Genomic DNA, 22,093 nt, shown 5'->3' on the forward strand with positions numbered 1-22,093 from the left:
TCAGAGAGGGTGTGTGTATGTAAACCTAGGTGATGGACAGCACGAGGCAACCCTATGATCGAGTAGGAGAGAAGAGGCGAAAAGCAGGCTCCGCTGTGATTCTCGTCGCAGGTGGTTAGGCTGCTGTACATGGTGGTGAAGTATGGGGGTTTACTGTGGTAACCATGACACTGTACCCCAGCTGTGAGGGGGAAGTCAGTTTTGTGTAGAAATATTACCCCAGTAAGGAAGGCAACACCATCAATGGAAATGGGCAGAAAGGACATTTTGGAGAGAAAGCAGAGTATTGGTTTGATTGTTGCTTTTAAGGGCTGGAGGCAATGTTCCCTTTAAGCTGCGCAGTGCTCTGGAGGCCCCGTGCAGCTGGTGAGCTGCGCCGCACTCTGGAGGCCCCGTGCAGCTGGTGAGCTGCGCCGCGCTCTGGAGGTCCCGTGCAGCTGGTGAGCTGCGCAGCGCTCTGGAGGTCCCGTGCAGCCGGTGAGCTGCGCCGCGCTCTGGAGGTCCCGTGCAGCCGGTGAGCTGCGCCGCGCTCTGGAGGCCCCGTGCAGCTGGTGAGCTGCGCCGCGCTCTGGAGGTCCCGTGCAGCTGGTGAGCTGCGCAGCGCTCTGGAGGTCCCGTGCAGCCGGTGAGCTGCGCCGCGCTCTGGAGGTCCCGTGCAGCCGGTGAGCTGCGCCGCGCTCTGGAGGCCCCGTGCAGCTGGTGAGCTGCGCCGCGCTCTGGAGGTCCCGTGCAGCCGGTGAGCTGCGCCGCGCTCTGGAGGCCCCGTGCAGCTGGTGAGCTGCGCCGCGCTCCTGGAGGTCCCGTGCAGCTGGTGAGCTGCGCCACGCTCTGGAGGTCCCGTGCAGCTGGTGAGCTGGCTTTTAAATAGAAAAACTGCGCATGCGTGGAGTTTTGAATGGCACGCGCAATCTCTTTAAAGGGCTGCAGGGTTGGGAAAAAAATTAGAGTAACATTGGCTGAAGGATAAGCCATTTTAGGGTGTTTCCCAAAGTACTGTGTTTAAGGTTTCAGGTTAGGCAGCTGATATCAGTTCCTCGCTTTGTTTATTTTATGGGTTAAAACAACTAATTTGCTTCGTTGCTCTAAAATTGGATAAGTTCTCTTACCAGTTGTCATGTAATGCAATACACATTCGTGTCTGCACTCTCGGGTGCACATAAGAGAGCCTATGGCGCTATTCAAAGATAATAATAATCAACTTTATTGTCATTGTTAGTGCACAAGTGCAGTACAACGAAATGTAGGCTTGCGGCTCCCGAGAGTGTACATTTAGATTAAGACATTTAAACATTCAACATTCATTTGGCTTGTAGTATATTAACATAAACATTATAAAGTGCATTGGCAGATGTGCAGGCTTTAGAGTTTATTTGTGGAGTTCAGTAGGATGACAGCCCTGGGAAAGAAGCTGTTCCTAAATCTGGTCGTACGGGTGCGAATGCATCTGTAGCATCTCCCAGATGGCAGGAGGGCGAACAGACTGTGGCTGGGGTGGGTAGGGTCTTTGATGATGGTCCGTGACTTCCGTAAACAACGTTTCTGGTATATGTGCTCTATGGTTGGTAGCCGGGTGCCGGTAATGCGTTGGGCAGTTTTGACTACCCGCTGCAGGGCTTTCCGGTCATAGTAGCTACAGCTGCCATACCATACTGTGATACAGTTCGTCAGGATGCTCTCTATTGTGCAGCGGTAAAAGTTAGAGAGGATCAGGGGTGACAGGTTACATCCCTTCAGGAGTTGGGGGGAGCAGGGGAGTTCTCTCCACTGTCCTGGGCCCAATATTTATCCCTCAACCAACATCACTAAAACAGATTATTTGGTCATTATCACATTGCTGTTTGTGGGAGCTTGCTGTGCGCAAATTGGCTGCCACGTTTCCTACATTACAACAGTGACCACACTTCAGAAAGTACTTCATTGGCTGTAAAGCATTTTGGGACATCCTGAGATTGTGAAAGGCACTATAGAAATGCAAGTCTATCTATTCATCTACCAGATGAGTCGGACAAATCCAGTTGCCATGTCATAACATTAGAAATTCATGTCTGTGCGAGGGGTGAGTGATCTCAATTTCACCATGTTTTCCTTCCCCTGCTATTTCAGGTGTCGCGGGGGGCGCAGGTATGAAATCCCCGATTACCATCATCACCACAAAAGTAATGACGTCAGGGACTGGAACACCGACAAAATTCATCACTGCTGTGCCCAAACTGCAAGCAGGGCAACAGGGACTCACCCAGGTTAGCACAGGATGTGTACTGTTGTGAATGGTCTTTTTGTTTTTATTTAAATTTCCTTCCTGTCTACCCTTCCCCCTCAAAAAAAAATATAGTAAAATGGATAACAATCACAGGCGAGTTGTTGGGTCAGGCACTTTTAAATATTCTGTAAGCAGGGTTTTATGTCAAGAAACCCAAATGAAGGATAAAGGCTGTAGTGCAGAATTTAGCCTAGGTTGGAGAATATTCTAATTACTGCTGGACACTTGGAGAAATCCTTATTAAGAATTCAAGAGAACAGATGGAAACTTGCCGGGGGCAAGAAAAGTCCTGTAGACCGTGGTGCCTGCGCTGTTGGGGCAGTGGAGATGTTGGTAGGAGATATCCGGGTTGGAAGGTTTCTTAGACCATCCAGAAGATCAGAAGTTGTATCTGATCTCGCTCGCTCTGACAGTCAGTCTTCTTTACAAGTGCAGCAGAGACTGTGCATCTAGCACATTCCACAGGAAAATGTCTTGCTCTCTTCCCTGGGGGATAGATATTAGCACTAAATGGCTGGCACCAAGGGACCTGCTTCAATCCAAAACTGCGAACATTCCTGGAGAATGGGATTGAGAGTCGGAAAGAGCTTCACTGTATTGTTTTAACTGTCTTGAGCATGGAAACTGGTTTAATGTTTACATTGTATTTGCTCTTGTCTGTGTATGTAATTAAGCAATAAAATGTTTTTAAAATATCTCTTTTTGTCACCTCCCCCGCCCCCCCACCCCCCCCCAAAGGTATTGCTGAAAGGTGCTGCAGGACAGCCTGGCACTATCCTGCGAACACTCTCTGGGGCACCGGTGAGTGGAGTCAGGCTGATCACCCCAGTGACTGTATCTGCGGCCAAACCAACACTCACAACTTTGGTAGTGAAAGGGACCACAGGTACATACTTATGCCATGTGTGTATAGTTCTTGTTAAGCTATCTACTGATGCCATCTACTTATTTATTTATGTAGTGCTTCTTAAATGTTATAAAATGTCCCAAAATGTTTCAGAAATAAACACACACCAAGCAGTGGTGGGACGAGGGTTGGGGGAAGTGAGCAATGGCACAGTCAAAGAGCGAGGCTTTAAGCCTTTTAAAAGACAGGAGAAAGTGCCAGGGTGAAGGGGTTTAAGGAGAGCATTATAAAGTAGGGCCCAGACTACAAAGGGTCTGTGACAGAAGGAAGAATGGAGAGGAAGCTAGATATGGAGGATGCACTGGCATTTAGAACTGAAGAAGGTAGTAAAGGTAGGGAGGAGAGAGGCTATGTAGGTATTATGGATGAGTTCAAGGATTATGAATTTGATGCAGTGGCAAAAATGGGGGCCATAAGGGAGTGGGATGTAATGTATCATAGCATATAGGTGTCAGTTTTTGATGATTTGCAGTTTATGCAGGGTGGGACTCGAGAGCAGTGAAGTAGTCAAACCTGGAGTTGATTAAGACCTGGCTGAGGGTTTCAGTGGAGGTGAGTCAGCTGATGTTGCAGAGGTGAAAGCAGACCATTTTGGTGGTGACCTGGCTGAGAAGTCATTGCTGAAGATGTGCTCGCTGCATTGGGATGGCTAGGAGTGGAACCAAGTGATGGTAGTACCACAGAGGAATGACGATGGAGGCATATGGAGTGATCGACTGTTAAATACCACAAGAGGCTGAGGAGGTCAAGGATCGGTAAGGTACCATGATCATGCTGAAAGGATGGCATTTGTGACCTTGACCAGGGCAGTCTTAGTACTTTGAGAAGAGCAGGAAGCATTCTGAAAGGATGTGGTGGAAGGTGTGGGCATGGCACTAGGTAACGGCAACATGTTCAGGATCTGTGAGGGAAGGTAGCTTGGACATAGGGTGATGTAGGAAAAGATGAAGTGGTCAAGGATGTGTAATTTTGAGTAAGGGGAATGGATTCTGAGTAAAGGACGGCATTGACTGTCAGCAAGCATTGGGCTGAAGGGAGGTGGTTACCTGGCAACGTGTTGGGATGGGAGAGGATTGAGGGTGGGTCTTGTGGAGATGATGAACGTGCTGTGGTGGGGGAGATGAGCTTTCCAAGTGGAGGATCATTAGCTCCATAGACTTAAAGTTGGAGATGCGGATGGCTGGGAGCACATGAAGGGGTCGGAAGAGGTAGTTTGTCATTGAGGGGAGAAGTTTGGGTTGTCCTTGTCTTTCAGAATAATCCTGGAGTAGTGGGAAGATTTGGCCACACTTGAGGCGACCCAGTCAGATGGTGAATAGCAGGCCAGCAGGTGCACTCAAGCCTGTAGCCTCTGATTTTAAGAGTGTGGAAATGTGAATTTTGCCAAGGGGAATGGTTGGTGAGGGATGGTGGACACAGGGACATTGAATGCAGAGGTGAGGGAGCTGTTGAGCAGACCAAGAGCGGAGAGAAAGCTGGCGGTAGTCTTTTCCCAAGATGGAGGCAGGCAGCAAGATGTGGATGTTGAGCGAGACAAAGAAAGTGGGTTGGAGACAAACGTCAGAGATGCCTACATCTCGAGAGATGAGTTTGAGGGGATGGTTGGTGGCGATGATGTGCAAGGTGAAGATGAATGAGGACAGGAGTGTGGAGACCTGGGGTGGGGTTAGAGGAATTTAGATGAAGGACGAAATCAGCAAGCATGAAGAATTGTTGAGCAGAGAAGCTAAGGAGGGAGAAAATTTCATTGAGGAAGCCAGGGAGGGTAGGAGGGTGGAGGGTAGGACAGTGGAGGGTTAAGGTGCCAAAGGAGGAAGGGGGACAAGTTGAGGTGGGACTTGGCTGAGGGCCACATCATTGCCATGGTGTTTTGGTGGAACATGAAGCTAAGCAGGGCTACGTCAATGAAGGGGGACGAGGGAGTCGCTATCTGAGCCAAGTGTCAGTAAGGACCTGGATGTCTATAGCCTTATCCAGGATGATGAGAATCTTGCTCACAAGGGAGAGGACATTTTGAAGGACAATATGGATTGGATGGGTAGTAGGGGACCCACAGCAATGGTCACTCAGGCAAATACTGTACCCAGCACCGCACTGTCCCATAAAGCTCAGGAAGGTCTCGAGTTTGATCTGCCAGTCTCCACTGAGTTAGCTAATCTCGGCCAGGGTGACAATGCCATTGACTCTGGCACACGTGGACTCGGGATTGGAGAAATAACAGCAAAAGCTTGTGCTCATGATCACTACACAATCACTCCCCCACCCCCTGCTGTTAAGTGGATGTGGATGGGATTGGACATGGTTGTAATGCCTTCCACAGAGGAATAACCTTCTAGTACTTGTATGTAGGCTGACTCTTGAACAATAGCTACTTGGGAGAAGTAGTGGAAAGCTGTTGGCACCTGTAAAAACCGGAGGGAGGATCCCGGGTCCCTCCTGGAGGCTTAATGCATGGACTATGCTGTTGCTTGGCCGTGTGCTCCTGCTTCAGGTGTCAAGCCAGGTGGACAAAGAATATGGAGTGGAAACACAAAAACAAAAAGGGGGAACTTGCCTAAAAATGGAAATTTGAACAAGAGTCTACAAATGTTCTTAAAATAAAAGTCTCGGGGATAATTTGGTTCAAGTATATTTTTTGTCTTTGGCATTTGGAATTAATTGTAAGCTGTGTTTCAATTTTCTCACTGACTTTGTTTTTAAATTGTTTGTTAGGTGCAAATACATTGGGGACGTTAGCGGGTACAATGGGCACAACACTTACAGGAGTGTCCTCTGTTTCACCCACAATCAACACGCCCATTGGCACCATCGCCAACCTTACCGGCCAGGTAATCAGCGCATCCCCCAGCACCACTCAGAAACTCGCCACTGTAACTGGAACCACTTCCACAGCTCCCATCATCACCGTTCAGGTAGGAACCCAATTGCAGTAGTACTTTATCCCCCACCTAACCAGACCACATTGCACCCAAACCTTGTAAATTGTTGGTGTTGATTTTAAAAATGATCCCTTATTTCATTCCAATGGGAAAGTTGAGTGTAGCAAGGTTAATGGATGTGGATCAAGAGCCTGGCAAAGAGAACTTTGATGGTATTTGATGTGCTGGGACAGATGGTATTTGATGTGCTGGGACAGATGGATATTACATCAGGGACTGATGAAGTACACCTCTGCAGTTACCACAATGTGTGAAGTACACTGATCCCCAACCACCAGAGCAGACAAGGCACACAAGTTGCTTTTATATTGATCTAATTTTAATTTGGATTCAGTGAGTCAGGTGCTGGTGTTTGCAGACTCATGAGAACACCATCACCTCCAAGTCACACGCCATCCTGACTTGGAAATATATTGCCATCTCTTCATCTCTGGGTCAAAATTCTGGGACTCCCTTCACCACACGGACTGCAGCAGTGGAAGAAGGTGGCTCACCACCACTGTCTCGAGGGCAATTAGGGATGGGCAATAAATGCTGGCGTTGCCAGCGACGCCCACACCTCATGAGCTAATTTTTAAAAAAGTTCTAAAGCCAGTGGCATATTCGTAGGCTCATTAAACAAAAACCTATATATAGCCTAGAAATTTGACCTGCCAGCGCCTGTTTTTTGGGTGCTAAGCGGCCTCCTAAGCCTCCAATATGCAGGCAGGAAGTGCGCGCTCATTACGAGCCGGGATTGCGTCTCCCGCCATATTGATAAAGGTCCAAAAAAAAAATCAGCCTGCAGTGCCCGTGCCTGAAATGGGCATTGGGCCTAATGCCTGTGTGAGGCATCCACTGCAAGATTGGTTTGCCCTGAGGCAGCCGGCGCTGGCTCTACACAGAAAATCAGGTATTAAAGGGACCGCCTGTTGGGCCCCAACCAACAAGGTGAGGTTGTAAAATATACTTGGCTGAATGTGGAGATGGGAGGAACAAGCTCTATCTTCAATGCCACTTCGCCCGCAAGCTGCCTGTTGCTGCCCGCTGCTCGCCGGCCAGATGGAAAGGAGGCCCAATATCGGATACGCCTCGGGGGTGGGGGGGGTCTCCATTCAGGAACGGGAATTGATCCCAGTGCCCATAAATGGGCATGCCTGAATTTCTAGGCCTATGAATCCCCTGCCAAGGGAGCCAGGTTAGTAGTGTCAGTGCCAGGAGGGTTTATGGTTGGTGATGTCCCAGAATCTGAATTAAAAAGGAGGCCCGTATAGAGCCCACCAGCTAGTGATAGACGATACTGTACATCTTTTTGTTTTCCAATTTCTCTCCCATCCCTTAAGGCATTGACCTTTTGCACGATTTGGTCAAACAAATGCCTGGCCACCCTTCCTTTAAGTGGCTCAGTGGGTAGCACACTCTCGCCTCTGAGTCAGAAGGTTGCGGGTTCAAGTCCCACTCCAGAGACTTGAGCACAAAATCCAGGCTGTCGTGGCCAATATTTATCCCTCAATCAACATCACTAAAAAGGATTATCTGGTCATTATCACATTGCTGTTTGTGGGAGCTTGCTGTGTGCAAATTGGCTGCCGCGTTTCCCACATTACAACAGTGACTCCACTTGGAAAAAGTACTTCATTGGCTGTAAAGCGCTTTGGGCCAGCCGGTGGTCGTGAAAGACGCTGTAGAAATGCAAGTCTGTCTTTCTTTCTGCATCTCCCCAGGTGGTTGTCCTTCATGTGCAAGCATGGTCTGCTGGAAATAGTGGCCATGTTTTCCTCCCTAGCCCACGGCCAACTATAACACCCCCCACCCCCCAGCTGACAATAGTTAGCTCGGCCCAGACCAGACATTTTGATTTCATGCCTTGTATTTACCCACTGATCTGTCGCCTGCTGATCCAGCAGAGGGAATTCCCCAAAAACTCCATCTTATTCAGCCCATTGCTTGTACTTTGTCGCTGTGCACCCTTCCATTAATGGTTTTGAATGGGTGAAGTACAATGACCTGTTGACATGGCCTCTCCTATTTGCCATCTCTGACCTGTGTCTATGTGAATTCCTTTCAGCCCGTGCCTGAGCCGAACCGGGTCACGATCGTCGCCTCCCCCAGTGGCATGGTGACGCAGCAAGCACAACAGCTGGTAAATTCCGGGTCAGCTTTGGTTGCAGCTTCTAGGGTCTCCACCATGTCTTCTGGCACTCAGACCCAGCAGCTCGAGTTGATAGAAGTGCCGGTGAGGTGTTCAAATCCTCCCCACGAGACGTCAGAAACCAACACCACCAACACATCTACAACCACCATAGCAAACATTGCAGCGAACCAGGGTAAGTGCACAGCGGGAATCGGGGCATAGTTTGGTTTACTGACTTACTCATTATTATTTTTGTTAATCACCCCAGATAGCTGTCTTGTCTATCTAATCATAGCCAGAGATGGAGTTAAGATACAGATCAGCCATGATTTTAATTGAATAGCTGAACAGGCGCAAGGGGCTGAACGGCCTCCTCCTGTTCCTTTGCTTGTGTCTCACCCAAGTAGCCATTCATCGTAGGCCAGCTTTTAATGATGCGTTGTCAAGTTAGTAACTGGAGATTAATTTATCACAAGGGAAGCTTAATACAGGAAACTTTTTTTTATCCGGCACGGACGGGACCGACGTGGTGCCGGTTCATCAAAAATTCTGGATAACCAAACGCTATAGTAAAAGATAGGGAGAGCTGATAACTCCGTATAAAGCAACAAACCCTGACTGTAGAACAATGGCCACAAGTTCCAAGCGTCTCTGTAGCTTAGCAACAGCTGCAGCCACACCCTTGCACAGCTACAGCTGGAAGAAGGCAAATACAATATGAAGTAAAACCTACTCCTGAATTTTGCCGGTTAACCGAGATTTCCGGTTATTTATGTGTCGGTAAATCGAAAGTTTCCTGTAATGAAGCCGATAGCAAAGTACTGCGGATGCTGGAAATCTGAAATAACAGAAAATGCTGGAAAAACTCAGCAGGCCAGGCAACATCCGTGGAGAGAAATAGTCAACATTTCAGGTCAAAACCCTTCTACAGAACTGTAGAAGGGTTTCGACCTGAAACGTTGACTCTCTTTCTCTCTCCATGGATGTTGCCTGGCCTGTTGAGTTTTTCCAGCGTTTTCTGTTATTAATAATGAAGCCTGTTGTCTTTTTTTTCCTGTAGTGTACTGGTACCAATAAGCTAAATAAGTCTTGTAACAACATTGAAGCTACAGCTTAACATAATTTTCTATTTAAATTTCTTTTTTTCAGTCCAGCCTCCTGCCATGAACAGTCAAGGTATCCCTGAAAGTGTGCACGGTGAAACAGCAACAGCGGGAACGACAAACACCGCAACCACTGCCTCTACGGCTCAGAGCGGGGCGGTTACCATGGTAACGCAGTCCACACCTGCGCCTGGGCCCTCCACACAGGTAAGGCGAGGAAGAGCTACACGGGTGTATGGCGCTGGTACAGGAAGGTGGGCTTAAACCCACTTGAGTGCTTGCTCACTAATTCGATAATGGGGAGTTTCCAGATAGTTTCCTCCGGCACGCCAGTGTCGTATTTGGGGAATGCTGCATTGCCAGCGGAGCCAGCCTTCAGGTGAGACATTAAACCATGTGGATATAAAGATCCCGTGGCACTATTCAGAGAGCATGGCATTCCCAAGTGTCCGGGTCAACATTCCTCCTCCCTCAACCAACACCACCAAAAAAAACTGATTGACGTGTCACTTATTTCATTGCTTTTTCTGGAATCTTGCTGTGCAGAGCAGGATACTGTATTCATCTCCATACACCAACTGGAATAACTTGCATTTATATAGCACCATTAACACAGAAAAACAATCCAAAACACTTCACAGAAGTGTAATCAGACAAAAATGGGTGCTGAGCCAAAGGAGGGGTGACTAAAAGCTTGTTCAGAGAGATCTTGAATGAGGAGAGGGAGTCGGAGAGGTATAGGAAGGGAATTCCAGAGCGTAGGGTCTAGACGACCAAAGACATGGCCACAAATGGTGGGGCGAAAGGAGTTGGGGGATGCATAAGAGGACAGTTGCAGGAAAGCAGAGATCTCCGAATTGTAGGGCTAGAGTAGGTTACGGAGGCTGAGGGGGCGAGGACATGAAGGGATTTTAAACATGCAGGAGAGCGTTTTAAATTTGAAACGTTGGGAGACTGGGAACCAGTGTCGGGTCAGCGAGCACACAGGCGAGACAGATGTGGTGCAGGAAAGGCAGAGTTTTGGGTGAGCTCCAGTTTGTGGAGGCTGGAGGAGGGGAGCCTGTCGGGAGCATTGGAATAGTCAAGCCTGGAGATTGCAAAGGCATGGATGACGTTTTTCATCAGTAGATGGGCTGATGCACGGGTTGAGCTGAACAATGTTAGAGGTGGAAGTACACGGTCTCTTTGGGGAGGATATGGGGTCGGAAGCTCTGCTCGGAGTCAAAACAGACGCCGAGGTTGCAATCGGCCTGGTTCAACTTGAGGCAGGCAGCCGGATGGAATTAGTGGCGCGGTTACAAAGTTTGCGGTGGGGGCCTAATAAGATGGCTAAGTTAAAGTTAAGGATGACATGTGAAGCATTTTGGGAAATTTACGAAATGTGATGAGGTGCTCTATCAATGGAAGACTTATTGAAACAAAAAAATTGAACTTTGATACATCTAAGGTGCATTCTGGGCAGATTGAAATCCTGGTCTTTGTTTTTCAGTAACAAGATAATCCTATCCTTTTGTACATAAGTCAATTGAAACTTTTTTTTTAAATTTTCTCTGGTGTTTCAGTTTAATTTTTACCATACCTTTGTGTTCCTGCCTCTGGGCTTCTGTTGTGTAAGCACTACACGGCTTGGAGTGATTAGAATTCTTTTTCCTTGCCTCTTCCTCGCTATAGGGGGGCATTTGGGACCCTCTGCTGAGCACACCCACCTATCAAACAGCTAAAATTGAAAGACAGACTTATATTTCACAGCCTCAGGACGTCCCAAAGTGCTTAACAACCAATGAAGTACTTTTTGAAGTGTCGTCAGTGTTGTAATGTAGGAAACGCAACAGCCAATTTACGCACAGCAAGCTCCCACAAACAGCAATGTGATAATGACCGGATAATCTCTCTCTTTTCGGTGTTGGTTTAAGGAGAAACATTGGCCACAGGACACCGGGGAGAGCTCCCCCTGCTCCTCTTCGGATACTGCCATGGGATCTTTTACATCCACCTGAGAGAGGGTGGATAGGTATACACCTTTACCTGTCTCTGGTTGGCCTTGCAGAACAGTTTTCTGACTGTCCATTGCTCTTTATAGATGAGTGGAATGTGTCAGGCCTGGGGTGCAGATGCCTCCAACAGCGGTGCTTAGTGCTTCCTATCCAAGGTTGGCCAACTATGTGGCATCAACGTGGGGTTCAGAGCGATGTAGCACTCAGTCACATGGCTGTGAATAATTTGGCGTGTCCTTTGCTTTCAATTGTATTGTTCGATCTCTCTGGGAAACTTCTGCTGGTTTATTGCCTTCCTTCAAAAGCTGTCTTGGGCAAAATGTTGCCCCGTAACATAAGAAATGGGAGCAGGAATAGGCTACTTGGCCCCCTCGCCTGCTCCGCAAACAGTGGGCGACTGCCAGGTCAGAGCAGCTGTTGTCCTCTGTGCTACAAGTGATTGGGCCACGGTACCCGACCACGGAAAAGGATATTGTCAGCTCGGACGTCTGGGACCAGGTCCGTGTGACTGCCGATGGGGGCAGATTTAATAGCTACGGAGCAATTCAATCCTCGGCCACCAAAGTCATAAAGAACCTGAAGGTAGAGCCTGCTGACTGTTTACCCCAATAAACAGGGTCCTGCCAAAGTAGCTGCAAAGAGAACATAAGAATTAGGAGCAGACCATACGGGCCCTCGAGCCTGCTCTGTCATTCAGCAAGATCATGGCTGATCTTCGACCTCAACTCCACTTTCCTGCCCTTTCAACATTTCCCTTAATTCCTCTGGAGTCCAAAAAACTAGCTGTCTCAGCCTTGAATGTACTCAATGACTAAGCATCCACAGCACTTTGGGGCAGAGAATTCCAAAGATTCACCACCCTCTGAGTGAAGAAATTCCTCATCAGCTCAGTCTTAAATGACCGACCCCTTAACCTGCGACTATGCCCCTAATTCTAGACACTCCAGCCAGGGGAAACAATCTTTCAGCATCTACCTTGTCAATCCCCCTCAGAATCTTGTATGTTTCAATGAAATCACCTCTCATTCTTCTAAACTCCAGAGAGTATAGGCTCAATCTCTCCTCATAGGACAATCCTCTCATCATAGAATGGTTACAGCACGGAATAAGGCCGTTCGGCCCGTCGAGCCCGTGCCGGCTCTCTGCAAGAGCACTTCAGCCAGTCCCACTCCCCCACCCTTTCCCCGTAGCCCTGCAATTTTTTTCCCTTCAGGTACTTAACCACATCCCTTTTGAAAGCCACGATTGAATCTGCCTCCACCACCCTTTTCAGAGAGTGCATTCCAGATCCTAATCACTCGCTGCGTAAAAAAAGTTTTTTCTTATGTCACCTTTGGTTCTTTTGCCAATCACCTTAAATCTGTGACCTCTGGTTCTCGACCCTTCCGCCAATGGGAACAGTTCCTCTTTATCTACTCTGTCCAGGCCCCTCAATATTTGAACACCTCTATCAAATCTCTTCTCGCTCTTCTCTGCTCTAAAGAGGACAGCCCCAGCTTCTCTAGTCTATCCACATAACTGAAGTCCCTCATCCATGGAATTGTTCTTGTAAATCTCCTTTGCACCTTCTCTAAGGCCTTCACATCCTTCCTAAAGTATCACACTCCTCGTCACTATTCGCAATACTTCCAAGTTTTGTGTCATCTGCAAATTTTGAAATTGTGCCCTGTACACCCGCATCCAAGTCATTAATATATATCAAGAAAAGCAGTGGTCCTAGAACCGACCCCTGGGGAACACCATTGTATACCTTCCTCCAGTCTGAAAATCAATGGTTCACCGCTACTGGGGCAGCACGGTGGCATAGTGGTTAGCACTGTTGCCTCACAGCGCCAGGGACCCGGGTTCGAATCCGGCCTCGGGCGACTGTCTGTGTGGAGTTTGCACATTCTCCCCGTGTTTGCGTGGGTTTCCTCCGGGTGCTCCGGTTTCCTCCCACAGTCCAAAGATGTGCAGGTTAGGTTGATTGGCTATGATAAATTGACCCTTAGTGTTAGGGGGATTAAATACGTGGGGATAGGGTGGGATATCTGTTGGTGTAGGGGTTACAGGGATCGGGTGGGATATGTGTCGGTGCAGGCTCGATGGGCCGAAATGGCCTCTATCTGCACTGTGTGTGTTTCTGTGTGTACTGTTTCCTGTCACTTAGCCAATTTTTGTATGCATGCTGCCACTGTCCCTTTTATTCCATGGGCTTCAACTTTGCTGGCAAACCTATTATGTGGCACTTTGTCGAACGCCTTTTGGAAATCCATGTACACCACATCAACCGCAATGTCCTCATCAACCCTCTCTGTTACCTCATCAAAAAACTCGATCAAGTTGGTTAAACACAATTTGCCTTTAACAAATCCGTGCTGGCTTTCCTTAATTGTTCCACACTTGTCCAAGTGACTGTTAATTTTGTCCCTGATTATTGTTTCTAAAAGCTTCCCCACTACCGAGGTTAAACTGACTGGCCTGTAGTTGTTGGGTTTATCTTTACACCCTTTTTTGAACAAAGGTGTAACATTTGCAATTCTCCAGTCCTCTGGCACCACCCCCCCCATTTCTAAGGAGGATTGGAATATTATGGCCAGTGCCTCCGCAATTTCTTCCTTCACTTCCCTCAGCATCCTAAGATGCATCCCATCTGGTCCTGGTGACTTATCTGCTTTAAGCACAGCCAGCCTTTCTAGTACCTCCTCTTTATCAATTTTTATCCCAGCCAGTATCTCCTCCACCACCTCCTTCACTATGTCTATGGCAGCATCTTCTTTCTTGGTGAAGACAATGCAAAGTACTCATTTAGCACCTTGGCCACACCCTCTGCCTCCATGCATCGGTCTCCTTTTTGGTCCCTAATCCCAGGGATCAATCTAGTGAACCTTCGTTGCGCTGCCTCTAAGGCAACTATATCCTTCCTTAAATAAGGAGGCCAAAACTGTGCACAGTACTCCAGATGTGTTCAGTTGTAGCAAGACTTGTTTACTGTTGTACTTCAACCCTCTAGCAATAAAGGCCAACATGCCATTTGCCTTCTTGATTGCTTGCTGTACCTGCATGCTAGCTGTTTCTTGTACTCGGACACCCAAATCTCTCCGAACACCAACATTTAATACTTTCTCACCATTAAAAAAAATATTGTTTTTCTATTCTTCCTACCAAAATGAATAATCTCACATTTCCCCACATTATACTCCATCTGCCACCTTATTGCCCACTCACTTAACCTGTCTATATCCCTTTGCAGGCTCTTTGCATCCTCCTCACAGCTTACTTTCCCCACCTAGCCTTGTATCATCAGCAAACTTGGATACATTGCACTCGGTCCCTTCATCTAAGTCATTAATATAGATTGTAAATAGCTGAGGCCCCAACACTGATCCTTGCGGCACCCCACTAGTTACAGCCTGCCAACCTGAAAATGACCTGTTTATCCCTACTCTCTGTTTTCTGTCCGTTAACCAATCCTTTATCCATGCTAATGCCTTACCCCCAACCCCATGTGCCCTTATCTTGCTTAACAACCTTTATGTGGCATCTTTTGGAAATCCAAATATACTACATCCACTGGTTCCCCTTTATCCTGCTCGTTACATCCTCAAAAAACTCTGCCAATTTTTTAAAAAATGTTTAAACACGATTTCCCTTTCATAAAACCATGTAGACTCTGCCTAATCATATGACTTTCTAAGTACCCTGTTACCACTTCCTTACCAATAGATTTCAGCGTTTTCCTGACGACTGATCAGGCTAACTGGTCTGTATTCCCGGTTTTCTCTCTCCTTCCTTTTATTGAATAGCATTTGCTACCTTCCAATCCGCTGGGACCTTTCCTGAATCTCGGGAATTTTGGAAGATCACAACCAATGCATCCACTATCTCTGCAGCCACCTCTTTTAGGACCCTAGGATGTGGGCCATCAGGTGCAGGGGATTTGCCGGCTTTTAGTCCCATTAGTTTCTCTAGTACTTTTTCTCTACTGATATTAATTACTTGAAGTTCCTTGCTCTCAGTAGCCCCTTGGTGGTCTGTTGGACAAAACCAGAGGGTCTTTGAAGCTGTACTTGAAGCCTTTTTAGTACAATCACAAGCTGGTGCAAAGGTAGATGAGGCAAAAATTGTCGTTAGGCAACTGAAGTAGGATTGGTGGGCTGCATTCATCTGCAAGGGCACACCATAGCAAAAATAATCTGCAATCCATTTTTTGTTGACTAAAGTCTTGTCCATCATGGTCAAAAATGCTAATTACTTACGTCTGGTGCTCTGCAGCGATCCTGTGAGGACAGAGTCTAGAGAAAGTGTCAAACTGAGTTGGCATTTGACCCAACAGTTCATAATAGTGTGCTGCACAGAATAAAAGCCTTAATGAGCCTGTTTGCCGAGAGGAAGTGGAGCCCATATTGTGTCATCTAACTAATGCTAAGAAATATGCTTGGATAGATGAAAAACTGCTCTTGTTGAGTTGGGTAGGAGGGGAAAACTGCAATAGGCTTGGAAAACCGTGCCAAAGCTGGCTAACCTTGGAGCTGCCCTTTTTATTATTCGTTCCTGGGATGTGGGCATCGCTGGCAAGGCCTGCCTTTATTGCCCATCCCTAATTGCCCTTGACAAGGTGGTGGTGAACCGCTGCAGGTGTGGTGAAGGTACTCCCACAGTGCTGTTAGGGAGGGGGTTCCAGGATTTTAGAGTCATAGAGTTATACAGCACAGAAAGAGGCCCTTCGGCCCATCGCATCTGCGCCGGCCATCAAGTCCTATCTAATCTAATCCCATTTTCCAGCATTTGGTCCATAGCCTTGTATGCTATGGCATTTCAAGTGCTCATCCAAATGCTTCTTGAATGTTGAGGGTTCCTGCCTCTACCGCCCTTTCAGGCAGCGAGTTCCAGATTCCAACCACCCTCTGGGTGAAAAAGTGTTTCCTCAAATCCCCTCTAAACCTCCTGCCCCTTACCTTGAATCTATGCCCCCTTGTTATTGACCCCTCTACTAAGGGGAAAAGTTCCTTTCTATCCACCCAGCGATGATGAAGGAACAGCCGATATATTTCCAAGACAGGATGGTGTGTGACTTGGAGGTGGTGGTGTTCCCATGCACCTGCTGCCCTTGTCCTTCTAGGCGGTAGAAGTCATGTGTTTCGGAGGTTTTCTTCGACAGCACCTCCCAAACCTCCCTTCTGAGACTGGTGAACAGGGTTGTGGAAGTGGCATCCTAGTGAGACTGAAAATTGCTGCGGAATCTAACTGATTTCACACGCTCCGTAGTTAGTTCTTCAAGCTGTCGAGGCACACACATTGGGTGCTTCGCAGGCCCACAGAGTTATGGAAAAGGACAGGCTAAATTTAATGCTTGTGAGGAATGTGTATGACATGTTGTAGCTTTAAAGAGAATGCAAATTGTTATAAGGCCCAGGGAAATCTGCTAGCATTCGCCTTCAGCCTCGGCATAAAGCCTCATTATTAAGCTAGAAGCTATGGGGATACATGGCCAAATCTTCGCATTTACCTGCGACGTGTACTGTAGCCCCACCATCCGTGTACGGGAGTTGGAAGAATCACTGAACCTATTTCTCTTAAAGTGAGGCATGGTTGTCCAGTGTCGCCCATCCTAATCGGTATCTTCTTGGATGGCATTGTAAGGGACAGACTCCATCTGTATCTGGTCTGGCTACTCCTTTGTGTTTTTCTTTGATGGCATCCAAGTCCAAAGGCGGGTTAATCTTGTGGCATGTAAAACTAATGTCCATTAAATAGCTGATTAGGAAACTTGAGCAGTAGCTACTGGTAAACACTACCTGGAGGCCAGGTATGAGACCATGTGCTCATTTATCCCGAGATTGGTGTCTGACTGATTTGGTTGTAGAATGGTAAGCAGCTGCTGCTAAATCTCGACATCTCCAACCGGTGAAGCCACCGTTCGGGGGGGTGGGGGTAAGACGTTTGTCTGTGCTCTGGCCAGGATGGCAATGCATTCACCGATGTTATGGTGAGTTGTGCTGCTCACTAACGGCTCCTAATACAGGAAATTCTTTTTTTTATCCGGGACCGGCGTGGTGCCGGTTTATCAAAAAGTCCGGATTACAGAGAGGTATAGTAAAAGGTACGAGAGCCCCGTACACGGCCACAGATCCAGGCATCCCTGTTGCATAGCAACAGGTGCAGGGATCCAGGAACGGCCACTAATATGAAGTAAAACGTACCTGAACCTACTCCTGAATTTTGCCGGTTAACGGAGATTTCCGGTTATTTAGGTGCCGGTAAATCGAGAGTTTCCTGTATCTGCAATTCACATTCAAATCCACATTCATCAGTTGTCTAGTGACCAACTAGTAAGCATGGTCCTTTTGAGCTGCTTTAAGTTGACATTTCTGGCAGACTTGGTAATCTGATACATGAGCCATGCCGGTCTGGGGCACTCCTGGACGCAGATGATGAGCAGCTGGCCTAGCTTGTTAATGGGACTTGGAGATGTAGACCTTTCTCAGAGAGCTTGAATTCTTCCCACTCATACCAGATAGCCCAGCAGCCATATACTCTGGTCCTGGTTGGAGCAGCAGTGAGAAGCTGATCGTGCTCTTTTGGTAGGTTGCCTAGTTGTAAATGGTTAAACTGCAGCAGTACCTCTGTGCTTACTTGTGTGTCCCTGAGCCTTGGCTTTTGCTAACCTGTATCTATACTTGATAAATGGGCCATGTCCTTACAGGCCCACGTGTCGCTCACTCACACACACACACACACACACACACACACACACACACACACGCACACACACACTCGTGCACCTTTCACACCATGTAAACAGTGTTGGGACTTCAGTGCACTTAACTCTTGCAGCTCAGATAATTCTGACAGGCCTCCCCAGTACCATCACAAAGTATTTCATTCAGTTCACCAATTCTGATTTCATGCAAGTGGTTTTTTTTATTGCTAGCAATTGTGGTTTCCTTATTTGGTGAAATTCCAAGAGGATTTCCTCCCTACTGTTTAGCCAAGGGGGGAGCTGGTATTCGCAGTATGTGTTTTTTTGTTTTGATTTGCTGCTGTTCTCGGTGAACTGAGGATGACCGTGAGTTGCCCAAGCCCCTGGTTGAATTTCTGGCTAACATCACTGAAGAGCTGGAGATCAGACACTTCGAATTTCAGGTTAATTCCTTCTGAGTATTCCAGATTGATTATTGATTGTTCCGTGCAGTTCTTGGAGCTGCAACTAGCTGGTGCTGTGGCTTAATTAAATGAAGTCCAGGTCATTGGTATCACAATATAGTGAATAAGAATAAATCTTTGAGCTCCCAAATTATTTTTCTCCCTGCAGGCAGCCCCATCAACTGAAAATAACAGTGAGCAAGGTTCCGTGTCTACAGTGGGACAGACTGTTGGACAGATTCTGCCTGCCAGCTCATCCGGCACTGCAGCCAATGTCACATTGGCTCCTCGAGCAAAACTGGAAGTAGTTCTGGTCCCCGGCGTTGTGAACAGAGAAACCGCTGCGACACGCGCGCAGCAACCTCAGCCCAGCGTCAGCCTTCAGCAGGACCAGCTCCTCCCTCCTCGGGAGCTGCTGGCCGACAGCCGACCCGAGACCCTCGCCGAGTTGGGCCTGTCCCCCGAGGAGCTGGCCGTGGCAGCAGCCGCCGAGGAGGCAGCCCGCTCAGCGGCGCTGGAGAAAGAAGCCAGGACGGTGGCGGCAGCAGCGGCACAAGCGGCGGCCCAGGCGGCTCTGGCGTCTAAAGAGGCTGCGGCAGCAGGTAGGTGCACGGTGCAGAACTTGATTCCAAACTCTGTGGGTAGTAAGTGGGACGTATGGTTACAAGTGACGGCAAGCTAAGCTAGAGGCACGGTCGTCCAAACAAAAACATTGCACGGATGGCGTGGGCGTGATTGTGATCACCTCCGCAGTTCTGTAGCCGATTCCTAAGAACATAAGAATTGGGAGCAGGAGTAGGCCTTACGGCCCCTCGAGCCTGCTCCGCCATTCAATAAGATCATGGCTGATCTATAGCTCAACTTCATTTACCCACCTCTGCTCCATATCCCTTGATCCCCTTACCCAACAAACATCTATCGATCTCAGTCTTGAACTCCAATTGACCCACAGCCTTTCAGGGGAGTTCCAGATTTCCGCTACCCTTTGTGTGGAAGAAGTGTTTCCTGATTTCCCACTTTAAATGGCCGAGCTATTTTAAGATTATATACCTCATTCTTGATTTCCCCCACCAGAGGAAATAGTTTCTTCGTACCTACCCTATCGAATCCTTTATAGCATTTTCAACACCGCAATCGGATCACCCGTCAATCTTTTAAACTCAAGGGAATACAAGCCTGGTCTATGCAACCTGTCCTCGTGTTTTAACTCTGGTACAATTCCAGTGAATCTGCATTGCACCCCCTCCAAGGCCAATATATCTTTCCTGAGGTGCGGTGCCCAAAACCGTATGCAATACTCCAGATGGGGTCTGACCCAAGGCTCGTTGCTTGTGACCACGTGGAGAGCGTCTACCTAGGCAAGGTTACAGAGGGCACATGCTGCCCGTGGAACTGTACACCAGCAAGGAGAGGATGAGGGGGGAAATTGGGAAACAGCGGAAAAGGTGATCGCTGTTTGTTAATTGGGTTTCGGGCAGATACTGGAGATGATGCGAGTTGCGTGCTTCAGTGAGCACAAACCCCACTGGACAGGAGCCGTTCTGTGAGGCCTGTCCCTGCTTCAGGCAAGCAGGATGAGGTTAGTGGTGCGTCTTTCACTGCGTGGAATGTTGAGAAGGCAAATGGTATGTTGGCCTTCGTAGCGAGAGGGTTTAAGTACAGGAACAAGGATGTCTTGCTGCAGTTGTACAGGGCCTTGGTGAGACCACACCTTGAGTATTGTGTGCAGTTTTGGTCACCTTATCTGAGGAAAGATGTTCTTGCCATGGAGGGAGTGCAGCGAAGATTCACCAGGCTGATACCTGGGATGGCAGGAATGACGTATGAGGAGAGATTGGGTCGATTGGGCTTATACTCACTGGAGTTTAGAAGAATGAGCGGAGATCTCATTGAAACGTATAAAATTCTAACAGGACTAGACAGACTAGATGCAGGAAGGATGTTCCCGATGGCGGGGGAGTCCAGAACCAGGGGTCACAGTCTAAGGATAAGGGGTAGGCCATTTAGGACAGAAATGAGGAGGAATTTCTTCACCCAGAGAGTGGTGAACCTGTGGAATTCTCTACCACAGAAGGCAGTAGAGGCCAATTCATTAAATATATTCAAGAAGGAGTTAGATATATTTCTTAAGGCTAAAGGGATCAAGGGATATGTTCTTATGTAGAAGGCAGGGACCGGATACTGAATTTGGATGATCAGCCATGATCTCATTGAATGGCGGAGCAGGCTCGAGGGGCCGAATGGCCTACTCCTATCTTCTATGTTTCTATGCGAGAACACACTGTTCTTAAAATGCCTCCAGCACAGGTAAACTGCTGTCTCTGTTCACTCGGATCTGCATTTTTTTCATTCGTCCATGGGATGTGGGCGTCGCTGGCAAGGCCAGCATTTCTTGCCCATTCCTAATTGCCCTTAAGAGGGTGGTGGTGAGCCGTCTTCTTGAACCGCTGCAGTCCGTGTGGTGAAGGTACTCCCACAGTGCTGTTGAGGAGGGAGTTCCAGGATTTTGACCTGGCGATGATGAAGGAACGACCAATATATTTCCAAGTCAGGATGGTGTGTGACTTGGAGGGGAACTTGGAGGTGGTGGTGTTCCCATGCGCCTGCTGCCCTCATCCTTCTAGGTGGTAGCAGTTACAGGTTTGGGAGGTGCTGTTGAAGAAGCCTTGGCAAGTTGCTGCAGTGCATCTTGTAGATGGCAAACTGTGCAGCCACGGTGCGCTGGTGGTGGATGGGGTGCCAATCAAGTGCTGTACACTTGCACATGACGCCAGGTGGAGGAGGAGCCCTGCAGATGGGCATTGCAGGTATCCTCTATCATTCTAGTCTCCGATTCTTCACCGCAGAATAGGGAAGGGCGGCGGTGATGGCCTTCGCCAGTTCTTATGAAGAATGTCCACCCAAAACATTAACCTGTCTGCTGTTTTCAGATTCTGACAAACCCACAGTGTATTGCCAGCATTTTCTGTTTCTTCTCTTTTAATACGTTAATAGACATTCCAGCGTTCCTGGGTGTTTTCTTTTTATAACTGATGTGTGCAGTCCTGGTAAATAATTACCCAATTTTTGTGCTCTGCGAGCTGCTGATTTTTACCAATGCTGCAGCAGTTTTTAGTTAGTTACCATTTGTCCCCTTCTTTAAACTGCAGCCAGGCAAGAGCCCATGGATACCTCACCGACAGATTTAGCACCAATACAGCCGGCACAGCTGTCGCACCAGGCACTACAGACGCTGGTGTCCCTGCAGTCTATCGTACCGCTAGCCGAGCTTGCACAGCAGGACATAGAAAGAGCACGCCAGCAGCAAGCTGCAGAGAGCAACCAGCCCTCCCGGCCAGCAGAGACACTAGCGCCAGCAGATAGTCTCAACGATGCTACCTCGGAGACCAATGGGCCACAGGAACTGGCCAGCGCGGTCGCAAGTGTTCCGATGCCTATTCTGAAGACCACAGGTGAGTTACGGCAAAATAGCTTTTTTTTTTTCCTCGTCTGTTGTCAGCCAAAACTCTGCCGCCCGTATCCTGACTCGTTCACCCATCACTCCCTGTGATGGCTAACTGCATTGGCTCCTGCTCCGATTCTAAAATATCCTCCTTGTTTTCAAATCCCTCTGTGGCCTCACCTCACTATCTCTGTAACCTCCTCCAGCCCT

General features: G+C 48.1%; 1 protein-coding gene across 1 annotated transcript in view; it reads left to right on the top strand.

Moving 5' to 3' along the window:
* LOC147111333 (host cell factor 1-like) overlaps positions 1-22,093 on the top strand; it is a 121,298-nt gene that overhangs the window by 73,675 nt on the left and 25,530 nt on the right. The window contains exons 14-20 of the mRNA XM_086002123.1: positions 2,104-2,240; positions 2,999-3,146; positions 5,880-6,079; positions 8,154-8,412; positions 9,369-9,529; positions 18,611-19,043; positions 21,591-21,893. Of these exons, the coding sequence (XP_085858249.1) occupies positions 2,104-2,240; positions 2,999-3,146; positions 5,880-6,079; positions 8,154-8,412; positions 9,369-9,529; positions 18,611-19,043; positions 21,591-21,893 (1,641 nt within the window). The remainder of the gene's footprint in view (positions 1-2,103; positions 2,241-2,998; positions 3,147-5,879; positions 6,080-8,153; positions 8,413-9,368; positions 9,530-18,610; positions 19,044-21,590; positions 21,894-22,093) is intronic.

Source organism: Somniosus microcephalus, chromosome 11 (assembly GCF_052327205.1).
Source record: "Somniosus microcephalus isolate GS21.2 chromosome 11, FLI_Smic_1.0, whole genome shotgun sequence".
Lineage (NCBI taxonomy): Eukaryota > Metazoa > Chordata > Chondrichthyes > Squaliformes > Somniosidae > Somniosus > Somniosus microcephalus.